This window comes from Chinchilla lanigera, unplaced genomic scaffold (assembly GCF_000276665.1).
Source record: "Chinchilla lanigera isolate Chin_1 unplaced genomic scaffold, ChiLan1.0 scaffold00061, whole genome shotgun sequence".
NCBI lineage: Eukaryota > Metazoa > Chordata > Mammalia > Rodentia > Chinchillidae > Chinchilla > Chinchilla lanigera.
Window position 1 is genome coordinate 9,465,830 of NW_004955462.1, and position 14,840 is coordinate 9,480,669.

The window sequence follows — 14,840 nt, forward strand, 5'->3', positions numbered from 1 at the left end:
TTTCTTGTATGATTTGTGCTTTTTTTGTTCTATCAAAGTTTTTTCTCCTATATATTCTTTTAGAAATATTACAGTTTTTGGTCTTACATTTAGGTCTAGGAACTATTTTGGGTAAATTTTGTGTATGGTTTGAAATAAGGTAACCCGTTTATTGTGTGCAAATCATCCAGTTGGTCTAGCACCACTTATTGGTGCATTTATTATTATTTATCATTTTCCCACTGAAGTTTTTTTTTTTTTTTTTTTTTTTTTTTTTTTCTCCGGTACCAGGAACTGAACTCACGACCTTGCGCTTGCCAGGCAGGCGCTTTGCCGCTGAGCTAAATCCCCAGCCCCTCCCACTGAAGTTTTTATTGCACTTTTATTAAAGCAAATCAACTGCTTATGCTTAGGCCTCTAATATGTAAGTACTACATGGTAATTTTATTACTTTGTAATGTTTGATATCTGGCAAAATTAATTCAATTTCCTTATTCTTCTAAAGAATTTTCATGGTTATTCTTTTATTTATTCAGTTTTATATTAAGATATAATTTATGTAACATAAATTGCACTATTTTAAAATGTGCACATAATGGGTTTTAGTATACTTACTCTGTTCTCTGCTATCATGTAATTCTAGAACATTTTCATCCTCCCCTATGGAAACCTCATTCCCATCAGCAATTAGTCCAATTTCCTGTTTTCCCCATTTTCTGCAACCACTAATTCTCTTTCTGGTTGCATGGGTTTGGCTATTCCTGGTATATCATAGAAACGGAGTCATACAGTGTGTGGTCTTTAGTCTGGGATCTTTCACTCACATAATGATTTCAATGTCACCCATGCTTGAAATAGTACCGTGTCCCAGTGTTTTGTTCCTTTCTGTGGCTGTCATATTGCAGTATTTGAATATGCCACAACTGCTTATCCATTCCTCAGCTGTGGTCACTTGAGTTGTTTCTAGTTTGGAGACATTATGAATAATGCTGGTAAGAACATTTTGCATGTAAATTTTGTGTGAACATATGTTTTCTTTTTTCTTGGGTATGTACTGAGCAGTAGAATTGTTGGATCATATAGTAGCTTTGTGTAAATTTTGGGGGAATTGTTTTTCACAGTGGCATCACCATTTTACATTCCCAACAGGAATTTGTATGAGGTTTTCAATTTCTTTACATCCTCACTAACACTTGCATTTTCTGGGTTTTTGTTTTTGCCATCCTAGTGGATATGAAGTAGTATCTCACTATGATTTTGATTCGCATTTCTCTAATGGCTAACATTGAATGTCTTTTTGTGTGCTTACTAGACATTTGTTGATCTTCTTTGGAGAAATCTGTACTTAAATCCTTGGCCAACTTTTTTGTTTGCTTGCTTTCCTTGGCTTTGTTGTTGCTTTTTGATCTTGCTGTGTAGTTCAGGCTGGTCTTGAAATCACTGTGCAGCCCAGGCTAGCCCTGAACTTGTAGTGGTCCTCTTGTCTCAGGCCCTCAAGTACTGGGATTACAGGTATGTACCACTATGCCCAGTTCTGGTCAACTTCTGCTTTTTATTTTGTCTTATGGTTAACTTGCATGGGTTGGTTATATAGTTAACATACAGGACCATTATTAGTATATAACTGTGGAGGACCACCTGGGTGACTCTCCTTGAAGGAGGAGCAGTTGTCTCCATTTTGGCTAAACCTGGCCCTATTTCCGTGTATTATGTGTACAGAGCTTTTTCTTATCCCTTCAAATGGCTTTAAGCAATGCAAATTGGTCCAGCTGAGGTGCTGATGGTAGTCCTTGAAGCAAAGATGACAGGGCATGTTTCCCCGGACCACCATAGCTCCCTCGTGTGAGCCTGGGTGACGTGGGATAGCGAGCCATGCTTCATGCTGATGGCTGGGATGGAGCCTCGGGATAAGAGGCTATGGCTTCGTAGGGCATAAAAGATTATACATGGGAGCTGAAGCACCAGCCCCAAAACATTAGAAACCACCTAGAATTGGGTCATGCAGATTACTCTTTCTGCACATTCTTCTCTGCCTATTGCAGACGTGATTTCGGGCCTCCTACTTAGCCCAGCTCACAACACTCACCCACTTCCCAACATTCTCACAGTCACTCATCCTCAAGCCCCTCCTTTCTTCACAAATTAATAAAACCCAGGTTTGGCCCTGGGTTGAGGCCTTTCTTCCAGTTAGCCAACACCATGGCTGGACCTAGGACCCTTTGACTTCCCACAACTACAAATATGCCTTAGTGTCTTTATTCTCGCCATGGGTTTCACTGGAAGTGGTAGATTGGAATTAACTCAGTAGAATGCCAATAACTTTTCCAAGGGATCACAAATATAAACTTCCTGGGCCACAGCGAGGACCAGGAAGGGCTCCCTATATATAATTTGCAAATATTTTCTTTCATTCTGTGGATTATATAGTGGTACCTTGGTGTATTAACTTAATTTGTTTTACAGTTTTGGGAAGGATGGCTGTGCTTTGTGGGGAAGATAACTGTGGTCATGTTTGTCACCTGATGTGGTTTGTGAACAGAAGCAAAATTTTGCCCAAGTGCTTTTGTTTGGAAACTGAATTGTCTGCAAACAGAAACGTGTGCCCCGAGGTGTTACTGTCTCTTCACTTCCTTGATTGTTTCCTTTGATGTACCTATATTTTTAATTTTGATGATGTTCAGTTTATTTTGTCTTTGGTTGCTTGTACTTTTGTGTTCTGACCATTCTGGTACATTAATTTTTTCATTTAAACTTTGAGATCAGCTTATCTTATTTTAAAACTCTATTGGTATTTAAAGAGATAACAATTCATTTAGGAAAAACTGGAAATTCTCAAGAGGGAGCTTCCTATCAAGGAAAGATAGGCCTTTCCATTTACCCAAGTCCTTTGTGTGTTTTTCACAGTATTTTAAGATTTGCTTCCTATAGACCTTACCATTTTTAATTATATTTAGTTTTATACTTTATTTTTCTTATTATTGTAGCTTACTTCAATGTGGAAATGTTGACAACTAACAAAAGTATTTGAGCCGTAGTATCTCATAGTATCCTGAGGTCTACACTAGGCCACGTTCAGATCTGCAGACCCAGAACTGCTCCACTCTTTGCTGTTTAGGTAGGGAAGTCTAGAGGTGTTGAGTGGCTTACACAAGGACACACAGCGAGGAGGTGGCAGGTGGAGGTGTCTGTTGCTACACTTAACCTGACTCAGAGTCCCAAGCTCTTCATCTTACCAACCTAAAGAAAACATTGTGGGTCTAGGAAAACGGCAAATGTCCTTACGTGCATTGGGAACTCACATTTGCCTTGGGACTGACTTTACCAATCAAGATAAGAATTAGACAAGAATTAGGAAAAAAATAAATGGACATAAAACAATGGTCCAAGAAGAGAAAAAGCAAAATTCAGTCAGTCAGACTGATACACACACTCACACCCTAAACCCTCAAACCTCCAGAGCTTCCTGCCTGTGAACCGAAAGGGGGAGTGCGAGTTTCTTGCCTCAGTTGGCAGGTGCTTTCTCAAAGGCCCGCAGGCCTCCACTTCCTGAGGAGGCAGCGACAGAAGAGCCAGCAGAGACTCCTTCAGAGCCTGTCTCCCTCTGCCGTCTCGGCCACAGCCGCCTCAGCCCCTGCCTGTTGTTGCTGTCCTGGACGTGGTCAGGATGAAGAGGAAGACACTTGCGATCGCGGCCATCCTGCAGGCACAGCTCGCGCTCTCAGGTAGGGCTGATGGCTCGAAGGCAGAGGCCTCCTCAGGGCTCTTTGTGTGTGTTGGGGGTAGGAGAGGGATGGGGAGGAGCTGGTGTCTCCTCCGAATCCTGTCCTCCCTAAATCAAGGGGCCGCTGAGCAGGAAATGTCCATGACGGACAAGCTGGGCATCACTTCAGAGCCAGCTGTTCGAAAGCTCAGCTGTCTGAAGTGTGGATTTTCCAGAGACGAGAGGAGAAAGTTTATGGAGGGGAAGAACCAGGGAAGGAAACAGGAGAAGAAGTGAGGCAGGCCAGTGTGGAGAAAGGGAGAGAAACCCAGCAGGATCAGAAAATGTCAGGAGGCCTAGATTCACACTGCGACGTTCTTCCTGTCACCCTTCCGTCCGCTCCCTACTCCCCCTTGCTGGCACGACACTCTGCCCCCAAAAGAACCTCTCACTGGTCAGCCAGGCAGGGTCATGGCCTGTGACCCCCTCTGTCCTGAGCCACCTTGGCAGGCCAGGGACCAAGTGGAGTGGATGGACTAAGCCGGGGGCAGGTATAGGAAGCAGGCAACTCGCAGCCTCCTGCAAGGCACTCACCAGGTTCTGGCCTGGAGCGTCCCTGCCTGGGCTCAGGCCTGTCATGGCTGCCCGAGGACACACCCATTCTGGGCTGGGTGACTCACCCACCACCACCCCTGACTAACAGAGGGGACAGAGTGAGGATGTGCCTTGTCAAGTAACCACCACAAGAAACAGCCAGCCAGACAGCCAACAAGAGCACTTGCTGCTTCCCTGCACCTTCTAGGCCACGATGGCTGGCTTTCTGCATTTTGTCGCTGCCGTGTTTTCTGGCCCGGATGCTGGGGAGGAAAACAAGGGGAGACAAAACGGGCCAGACAGGGGATTGACACTGTGCCATTTGGCGTGTATTTAGATCTAAAGAAACAGGGCAGGGGCAGGACGTCATGACCAGTGTCCTCCCTCCACTTTACCATTCGTGCCAGTGTGGGAGTTCTGTTTAGGGACAAGACTGGGAAGGCAGGAGGGGCCTCTGGCACCTGTGTTCCTGCCAGGGAGCATGGCACAGCCCTGGGCTAGCGAGCTAAGGCTGGAGGGCCGTGTAACTGTGGGTTTTTCTGTAAGATCACAGCTGTCTTCTCAGAAAGACCCTAGTGTGGATGAATCACATGGGGTTGTGGTGAGGGCACAGCGTGGCTGGTTCTTGCATGCAGGGGACAAAGAAGAGCTTAACATCTGGGAACTCCGTGATGTCGGGGAAATAGCTGAGGGCTGCAGCTCTGGACTCTGGTGTCAGGCTGGGAGGCTGCAGGAGGGAGATGGTGTGGCGCCATCCCTGACCGTCACCTCACCAGTCCACTTGTGATAGGCTTTGAGGTGGAGGCTAAGTGAAGGATCATGGCTGCCAAGTGTGGCGAGCAAAACCACCCAGAGGAAGAGCGGCTACCCAGGCCCCATTTCCACACAGAACTTGCGGGAAGACAGAACCACGGGCAGACTGGGTTGCTCACTTTTTTTGTGTCGTTTGCTCTGGTTCTATGGAGACTGAGATTATAGCTATTTTTAGACACGAAGATAGGGAAAAGTTGTTCAAAGTTTCCTGGCCCAGAAATGAGGTGAGAGGAGGTAAGTGGAGGCCTCGAGGGGCCTGGGACACAGGCCCTCAATGCACCAGGCTGCCTGTGCGCAGCCCTCTCCACTGTCCCCTGGACGAATGGCTGTCCACAGAGTACAGGGGTCTCTCCTGTGTTCTTTCTCAGTTAAGTCACTTGGCCCTCCCGCCACCAGACTTACTCCTGGGCCTTTCCATTTGCATTTCTTTGGGATCAAAGACAGTGATGACCTCGTCTGTCCACCAAGTCTACCAAGACCCTCTCCAGAGAGGCCTAGAGCCAGACGAAGCTAACATGGTGTGCAGGGCGGTGGGGTGTACATTTGCCTGTGGACCCTCAGCTCCTCCGTGCCTCTGACTCCCTGCCCATTGTGGACAAGAATGCACCCATTGCCCAGTGTGGCCTTTGTCCTTCCTTCGATGAGGAACTTCAGGTTGTGAGCAGCTCAGCTTTTAGGAAGTAGCTGGACATGGTGCAGGTAGGACAATCACAGGCCTTCCTAGCTCTGCAACCCTAGGCAATTTACTCTGTCCCTCCAGGCCTCAGTTTTCTTACCTCTAAAGTTAGATTAGAAAAACTGGCTCTGCCAGATGGTGCATGGGAGGCCAGTGACACAGGTGTAAAAAGAATTTGCCGACAAAGATTATAGGAAAGACAAGAATTTATTTAGATCACTGAGTTGCCTTTCAAGAGGGACGGTCAGCGAGCTTCCAAGAGAGGATCAGCATACTCAGGGACAGAGACTGGGTTTTTAAAGAGGTAAGAAAGGGTCCAAGTTGGCAAATGTAACTATTTTAGAGATGCATTTTCCAGGGCATCCTGTTCCCTGTTAATTTTTCAAGACCACCTATGTTGTAACTAAAGTCGCAAATGCTCAAGGTCTGGCTCAGGCTTCACAAAAGGCCCTCGGACCTTAGATAAGGACAGCTGCTGTTTGGGAAAGATATGACCTTAGCTCTGGGGAAGAAAGGATGTTTTTGTAGTTACTTTTACCTCCCTTGTTGCTGCAGCGCCTCGTGACTGTGTGGTTCGTGCTACCAAAGAAGTTTGGGTGCTCATGGTTTTAACACTCTTGTCACCACGATACCTTTCTTAAAGAAATGAGAAAATGAGAATTGAATGACATGTGCCTGATACGTATATGACCAAAAAGTGGGAGTTGCATTGCTTATTATCATTACATGTTGGACTGAATTCCTGAAAAACATTGGGCGCAGGAATCGGAGACCCTGGGCTGGGGTTCCCCGTTTGCCCCCCATTGTGCTGCAGAGCAGCAGGATATTCCCTCCATCTGTGGACATGCAGCGTGTCCTCTCCCAAGTCCCCAGCGTATCCCTGCCAGCGTGGGAACACAGCCACAAGGGCTGTGCCGGGCACCATGGCCAAAGAGAGTCGCGGCTGGGGTGGTCATAGGATAAGCATTACAGCCACCATTTTAATTTTTTTAAGAGAGCATGTAGGCAAATATTTCTCCAAAGTGAAAGCATATCCAAAAGAACATAAACAGTGAAGGGGGAGAAAGTTAGAAACACGTTCCTGTGGCCATCCCTAGCCAGGGTGGTCGCCCTGAGCCAAGTAGCTGGCTGGGGTGCTCGATCCCTGGGGTTCAAAATACAAACATCTTCAACACCAAATCTGCACAAAACTGCCGGGAGGGGGGCTTGAGGAAACTTCTATGTGACCCAGCATGAGGCTTCATGGCGTGCACCCCAGTGGTTAATTTTGATTTCCAGCAGCCTGGCTCTTCGTTTCCGAATGCACTGTTCGATTTTTCTGCCTTTTTCCCTCTCAGACTCAGGGGCCTAAAAACCATGTCTGCTGCCACTCCACAGTCCCAGCACGGTCCCGGCACACTCCGGCTTAGGTATATAACCACTGCTGTACGTTTGAACGTTCTTTTTATTTTCACTTTTATTCTTTTAGAAAAACTCATATTTAATTTTTATTTGATATATGCTTTTACTTTCAAAAGTCACCCCGCATTCAGAAGGGTCCAGGCACTCGAGGGAACAATTTCAGAGTACAGTTGTTAGACACACGCTCCAGGAATCCTTTTTCTCCTGAGTCTGTATCTCTAGGTCAGCTTTTTGGTTGAATGAATGTCAAAAATACTTCAAATTAAAATTCTTGATTCTGCTTGGCCCAAGATGCTTCTTAATGACACTGAAGTGAAGGTAGATTTAATCAATTTGAACACTCAGTTAATCTTGTATTTAAAAAAATTAAATCAGGCCAGGTGTAGTGGCACACGCCTGTAAACTCAGCACTCGGAGGCTGAAGCAGGAAGATGACAAGTTCAAACCCAGCCTAGGGAATTTAATGACTTAGGGAGACTCTGTTTTAAAATAAAAAATAAACAAGGGCTGGGGCTAAAGCTCAGTACAAAGGCCCTGGATTTAATCTCCAAACCCAAAAAGAAAAAAAAAAAAATTAAACCAGATATTTGACCTGTTAGTTGAAATGAAATGCTTGTTTGAGTCACTGTATGCTTGTCGCCAGGGTTTCCAGCCCCCCAAACAACTCTGAGTTCCCTGAGGAAAAAGAGGCTCCTATCTTGCTCTCAGACTGAGCACACAGCACAGTACCTGGAACAGGTGACACACTATAAATACCAGCAGTGTTTCTTGAATGAATTACAGTGGGGATGAGCGAAGAACGTCTAAGTGTTTCTATATAGTTAACTTTAATGGTTTATTTGAGGGTCTGTTGGATTGGCATTATGGGGAACTTTCCTCTAGATGACTTGATGTTAAACAATGTACTTTAAAAACAAAACTAAACCAAAAACAGGAATTAAACTGGCAAAGCTGACAAAGGAGTTTGAATGAGTAGAATGATTTGAAGTGAGTTACAAGGCTGGTTTAGAATAAAACCCAGCCAGGTGTGGTGATACAGCCTATAATCCCAACACTTGGGAGGCTGAGGCAGGAGGATTGCTGTGAGTTTGCGGCCTGCCTGGGCTACAAAGTGAGTTCAAGGCCAGCCTGAACTGCATAGTGAGACCCTGTCTCAAAAAGACCAAAAAAGTAAAAAAATTAAAAATTAAAAAATAAAATAAAATCCAACCATTACAAATAATTTTCTTGTTTGACTATATGAAATTCTACTATTTGTTTTGGAGGCGGGTGTGATTGAGCAAGCCTGTAATCCCTAAAAAGATAATTTCATGTGAGTAAACTAACATATATCTCAAAAATAAAGATGCTCATTTTTTTCTGATTTGGCTTTAGCACTGCGGATAGGCAAAAAACAAACAAACAAACAAAAAACCAAAACAAAAAACAAAGCAAAACAAAAAAAACAATGCTAGCACCACTGAAGATTATTAACTAATAAACTAATGAAAAGTACAGTTAGAAAAAGACTGGATTATAGCACAAGCCAAATATCCATTTGCCTCAGAAATATGGAAATAAAATATAAGTGGTTAGCAGGATATATCACCATTATAGCCCAGTTTGAGCTACGCTATTAAATAAATGTTGCAGGTAGCTAGCACCTTTTTCTTTTTCTTAAGCACCTTTTTCTTTTTCTTATTTAATTAAAATAGCACACCACCATTGAAGGAGATTAAAAAATTTTAAATCCATAACAAGCCATCCTAATAACTTTTAATTTTCACTTCTTTATATTCTATTCCAACATTTTTTAAACTTGTGCATATATATCTTTATATAATTTTTACCATAAAAATTTTCACATGCTTTTTTCTTAATATTTTATTGTATTATGCTATACTTCAGCTTCAAGATTATTTTCATTGCTATATAAACTTTCACAGACCATAGACAGCATGTTTTCTTCACTATTTCCTTATTGTTGGATAAGTAGAATATTTCTAATGTGTGTTGTTAAAGCTAACCCTACAGAAAAATTTTTACTTACAGTAGCTGTCATTAATCCCTTGGACAAATCAAGGACTGACAATTAAGAACTGGCTCAAGAAAAGAGCATTTCACAGGATCCTCTCGTCCTCTGTTGAAAACAGTCCTGTGGAAGAAAGTGATTTTCCAGCTCTTCGCGACCCTCTGCAGGCAGATGGAGGGGGAGAGAGAAAGGCCCAGCCTTTCTGTAGCGAAGGTGCCCACCGCGGGGCCCTGTTCTTCCTCTGCGAGATGGCGGCAATGGTGCCTGCCTCATGCAGGACCTGCCGGGGTGGAGATACTACTCAGAGGTGTCCGTGCACAAAGAGATGCTGGGGAAGCTGCAGCCGAGATCACATTGCCTCAGTTTCCCAACCTTCAGAACAGAAGGAGTACCATTTTCCCAGTACATCTGAGCAGGAACAAACTAGCTCACTTTCTTTTTCCCCTTCTGTGACTAAACTGCAGTGTACACCTGGGTAGAATTTTCCCTCTGGGCTTTTGTTTCTTCGTCTGTGAGGTGAGAAATGATGGGAAGGTGGAACATCCTTTTCAGCTCTAAGAGCAATTGTCTGTGATCTTGAAATGAGAAGCTTTAAAGACCGTTTAATTACCTAGTCCTCACCCACCCACCCCACCTCACTGCTACTGGCTCGCGGAACTTGGAATGTGAACTTCTTTCTTCCCCGCTGCTATAAAGGATTAAAAAAAATTCTGCATTGCCACATTATTGCACTATTCCCCCTTTCTAGTCACAGGGTCAACTGTGAAAACTCCAAGGTCTCAGTTCCACCTTCTCTGGCTTGTCTCTTATGCCGCATACTGGTTGCAGATCTATCGGAGGTCACGCAGGACTTTGTTAGTGAGAAATGTTATCTCTGCTTGAAGCAGCCAAAGCACGGTGGCCGAGCTGTTACACGCGTCCACTGTCTGCTCTACTTGCTGGCTATGATTTGTGCTACTCAGCAACCAACGCCAGGCTCAAGGGGAAGAAGTAAACAGAAAGCAGTAGAGCAGGGCCTGCAGACTCCCTGCCCGGTCCAGACCGCCCTTCTTTCTTACAACCCCATCCTTGAAGTTTGCAGAGTGCTTTGCAAGACCCTCACATGACTGACATCACAGCCCTTCTATGGCAAGCACTAACGAAAGCAGAAGAATTCTCTTTAAAATTAGGAAAATGACTCTCAGTAATTGGGAACTGGCTCAAGACAAAGGCCGGGCCCTCATGCACTTTTTCGATTGCTGGTCCAGGTGCTCTTGTTTTAAGTTTTCTTGAATTGTGTTTTTGTTAGTATGCAACTGCAGTTCACAGTGCCTACATTCGCAGTGGGGAGTTGGTACATACATGTGACACATCTGAATTGTTCTTATGTCCCCTTCCTTCCCTTTCTATCTCCTGGTTCCTTTCCCACTTGCAGAAGATCGATGTCTGTTTCCTATATTTTATTTTGCTCTTCAAATTATTTCTACGTGGGGTTGGGGCTCTTGAACGCTGGCTGCAGTGGCTCTGCCTGTTTCTTGCTCGTGGTTTGCGCTAGCTATGCCCCGTGACTGAACTCTGAAGCTGACTTTTCAGGTTTTCCCCTTTGGAAGCACTTAGTCCTATTTTCTTCTTCATTTTAAAGGAAGGAATAATTACTTTGATGTTGAACATCTTTACGTACTATATGATTTTTCTCCTGAGTATGACATGCGAGATTGTTAATATAGGACTGTTTTTCTCTGACATATTATTACAGTTCTAAACTCACATTTTTCCTAAATCTGATAAACTCATACTTTCCATCTTATTCATAATAAATATACCTGTTTTTGCACATTCCTAGAGAAGAGTGGAACTCTATTTTGCAGCTCAGTCTGTTTCTCTGTGTGCAGGTATACGCCCTCCATTTTGCCTTATGCACTGGTATAAGTTAACAGCTAACTTAAACCATACTTGAGAAGCAATGACTCCAAACACCTGCCTGTAATTAATCTGTTTGGCAAGAATGCATCTTCATCCAGTGTGGAAGGTTTTATGTGTATGAGATTTTAAGAATAGGGTTACACTTTTATGCACAGACTCTGAGTTGAGATTTAGTTTCTTACTAAATCTTAAAGGAGAGAAACAATTGTCTTTTGAGTAACAAGTGTCTATAATCCATTTGCGGTTATTAATGTCAGATTTTAGACCTGAGTCCACTTGTATCTGTCTAGGCTGGGCTCAGGGAGTGCAAACCTCTGTTGGAGGCACAAAGCTGAACACCATAACAAGGCCGAGGCTTGAAGCAAAATGCACAAAGCATCGAAGAGCCAGATGTACAATGCCTGCCACTCCTAGAATGGCCATTCCAGTCCCAACTAGGAGGGGAGATCGCCAGAGGCAGGCGTTCCAGCGTGTCTGCACACATTTGATGCTGGGGCAATGGGCTGTCGATGTTGTGGCACTGGCCAGACTGTGGGAGTGTGGAGGACAGCCCAGCTTCAGATGTATAGGGACACCAACAAATAAAACCTTGCTCCTCTCTTTTGCTGTAGAGGTGAAAAAATCAGCCGAGTGTGCCTGTATTTTTCAGCAGTTCTCCACTTTTCAAAATTGGGCTGGCTCTAAGATACAGAGAATGACACCCTCATTCACTATCTGGGCTGGGAGCAAAGGCAGAGAGTTGGAGAAAAGAGGTCTTACAAGGGAAAGAGTAGAAAACATAGGATGGATGAGTCAAGCATGGCGGCATATGCTTGTAAGCCAGCATGCCGAGAGACTGAGGCAGGAAGATTGCAAGTTTGAGCCCAGCCTGGGCAATTTAATGACTTAGCAAGACTCTGTCTCAAAATAACAGTGGGCTAAGGGTATAACAGTGGCTCAATGAAAAAGCCCTGGGTTCCATACCCAGTACTGAAAAAGTACTGGGTATGAAAAAACAAAACAGAAAAGATAGGCTGGAAATGGGAAGTGGAGATTATAACCTGTTGCGATAGGACACAGCCTGGGGAGCAGCCTGCAGCAGGGGAAAGGCCACTATGCCGGCTGAGCCCAAGGCCCATGGGTTACAGGGCAGTGTGGGTACTGGCAAACGTGCCCTTTGACCTTCACGCTTTGGTGGTGCAGGGGCCTGTGCCCCATGTCAGGGCTGATGATGTGTGAGGTGTCAGTGACAGCGCCTGTAATGCTCACCTATGTGCAGATGGGTGAGGCTGATGCTGGAGGACTGTGGTTTTTTGTGTGCACCAGTGAGTGGCCTTGTGTGTGTGGTGTGTTTATTAAAGAGGACCTCAGTAGCAGCTGGACAGGTCTGCAGAAAGAAGGGCAAAGGTTGCTTAAACTCAGGGCTGGCAAGCAGGGTAGGTGAGCAGTGAAACTACGATGTCGCTGAGCACATTCCAGGGATCCTGGAGCAGGACAGCAAGAAATCTCCTATCTAAATTCGAACCTCTAGCATCTTGGAGAGATGGGGAGTGGATTCTTCATGGATGCATGGATTTCTCAGAACTGTCCGTTTCCCAAGTTAGCTGGTCTTTTTCCTTCTTTGCACCTTCTTCTCTCCAAGTTCCCTAGACTTAGAATGCTGGCTCTATCTTCCCTCACCTGTGGAAACCCTATCCATCCCTTGACTTTAAGCCCAGATAGGTGGGGATCTCCCCGACCCATCATTGATATTGTTATGTGTGTTAGATTAACAAAAGAAGGTGGAAAATTGTTGTTCTCGGAACTCAGGGTTAAAAACCCAACACAAATATTTCCCTAATGTGAGCCCTTCTCATGCAGTTTCAGGAACACTTTCCCATCAGCAGAAAAATGTTACATCTCCCCAAATTCTCACCAGTTCTTTCCACAGTGGCCATGCTCTGTGTTGTAGCTAAAGCCGTCAAAATATATTTGATGCTTTTCTTTCTTGCAAGCAGTCTACCAAGATGGCTCCCACTGACCTACTTTAGCTATCAAGTTAGTTGATAAAAACAGATATTCTTAATATTTGATTTAATTCACCTGGCTGGCCACTCAACTTATCAGTGAGTAAATATTCACTATATACCTCTCTCTTTTTCTTTCCCCCGCCCCCGGTACTGGGAATCGAACTCATGACATTGTGCTTGCCAGGCAGGCACTGTGCTGCTGAGCTAAATCCCCAGCCCCAACTACATACCTCTCATATATTCTGGGTCAAACAAACAACCCTTCCTCCAGATGGTTGACCTGATCAGCCTGTTGACCAGACCCATGTTTTAGAGGTGGACATTGAATGAGAGGGAGCCTTCAAGTTAAGGAAAACTCTAGTCCTGGAAAGCATGGTTACAGCTTTTACAAAAAGAAGTCTGAATTGGTCTTCAGGCTCTGTTCTTTGTGGTCTGGTCTAATTTTCATCATTTTGTGGGCCTGAGCTAATTTCCATGCTGAGTTTAGTAGCAAAGGAAGTGTGTATTTGAGGGGATACCACCCAGGTCTGTTTTGAGTTAGACTATAGAGCTTCAGAAAGTCCTCCTTTGATTTCTCAGAGTAGAGAGAAATCTTTGTCTTTTCTCCCACTTAACTATCAACGCTTCAAAGCCCCGACCTATATAAAATACACAAATGCTTTCTGGACAAAACGATTCTTGTCCGTTTTCTTTGGGCTTCGATGGGAACAATAAAGATTGAGCTACAAAAGGTTGGCAAAGAGGACTATTCTTTTTCTTTCTATTAAGCATAGAAGCTTCAAAAGAACAGCCCCAAAAGTCAAATAATTGTATCCACTACTGCTCACCCATCCATCTCCCTGCTGACCAAGCCTGTGAAATCCCTTTTAAAATCTTGGCCAGCTCTCACCTGCCCGGCGCAAATGCTGTATTGTTAAATGTTCCCATCCGTAGTTCCAGGAGAGAGGCTGCTATAAAGCCGACTCTGACCATTTCAACAGAGCAGCTCATCAGGGAATAGCTCTTGGGGTGGAGGTGGTGGGGTGCCTGTAATTTTCAAAGTTTTGTAACCTTCTGTTAGAAAGGGAGCTAGTTGGAGGTGAGAGATGGATTGTGAATAGAGTCAGCCCCAAATGCGTGTGGTCCAAAGGGGCCAAGGAAAGGGGAGTGAGGAGAAGATTTATGGAGCAGCTTCTTTTTTTAAATCTTCATAGCAATTTCTTGATTTCATTGGTTTGGAAAACACATTAGTTTCTAGCTTTGGCTCTAAATTCTAAGTCTTAGATTTGATGCTAATCTCGCTCCTGGTTTGGTTTTAGCCCATAGCGTCCTCAGAAAATCCTTTCAGAGGCAGTAGACAGTTGTATTTACTGAGATTTTGAATTATGTAAAGTTTAAATAATATAATACAAAAAAGACCGGTCTTGTCTTATGTGCAATAGTCAATATAATGTTACTCTCATTTTGCACTGATTCCAGTGAAAAATTTATTTTGGCTTTGCAAAATCTTCAGGAACACACCTACCTTGACAGCCATTTTGAAGAGCAAAATGGTCCCCAGACACCAAGGGATAAAGAGAGAATTTGGCTATGTATAGATTTTTATATGAGTATGGTGGGGTGGATTTTTTAAAGCAGCATTAAAGCCTGTTTTCATTTCAAATGAAAACAGAACAGAAATGTAGACTCCCAATTGGCCAATTATCTCAAATTCAATGTAAAATGATCACCAAAGGAAGTCAGTATGGGTCATCTCTGTAGAGTGGCAAAAGAGGCCAGTTGGCTTGGTTATGGATG

General features: G+C 44.1%; 1 protein-coding gene across 2 annotated transcripts in view; it reads left to right on the forward strand.

The window, feature by feature from the left end:
• The first annotated feature begins 876 nt into the window (after nt 1–876).
• Cd247 (CD247 molecule) overlaps nt 877–14,840 on the forward strand; it is a 73,192-nt gene continuing 59,228 nt past the window's right edge. Inside the window, exons 1-2 of one of the 2 annotated variants that reach the window (XM_005398233.2) lie at nt 877–971; nt 3,437–3,701. In XM_005398233.2, the coding sequence (XP_005398290.1) occupies nt 3,644–3,701 (58 nt within the window). In that variant the 5' untranslated portion in view covers nt 877–971; nt 3,437–3,643. The remainder of the gene's footprint in view (nt 972–3,436; nt 3,702–14,840) is intronic. The other variant, XM_013521423.1, reaches the window with a different exon arrangement.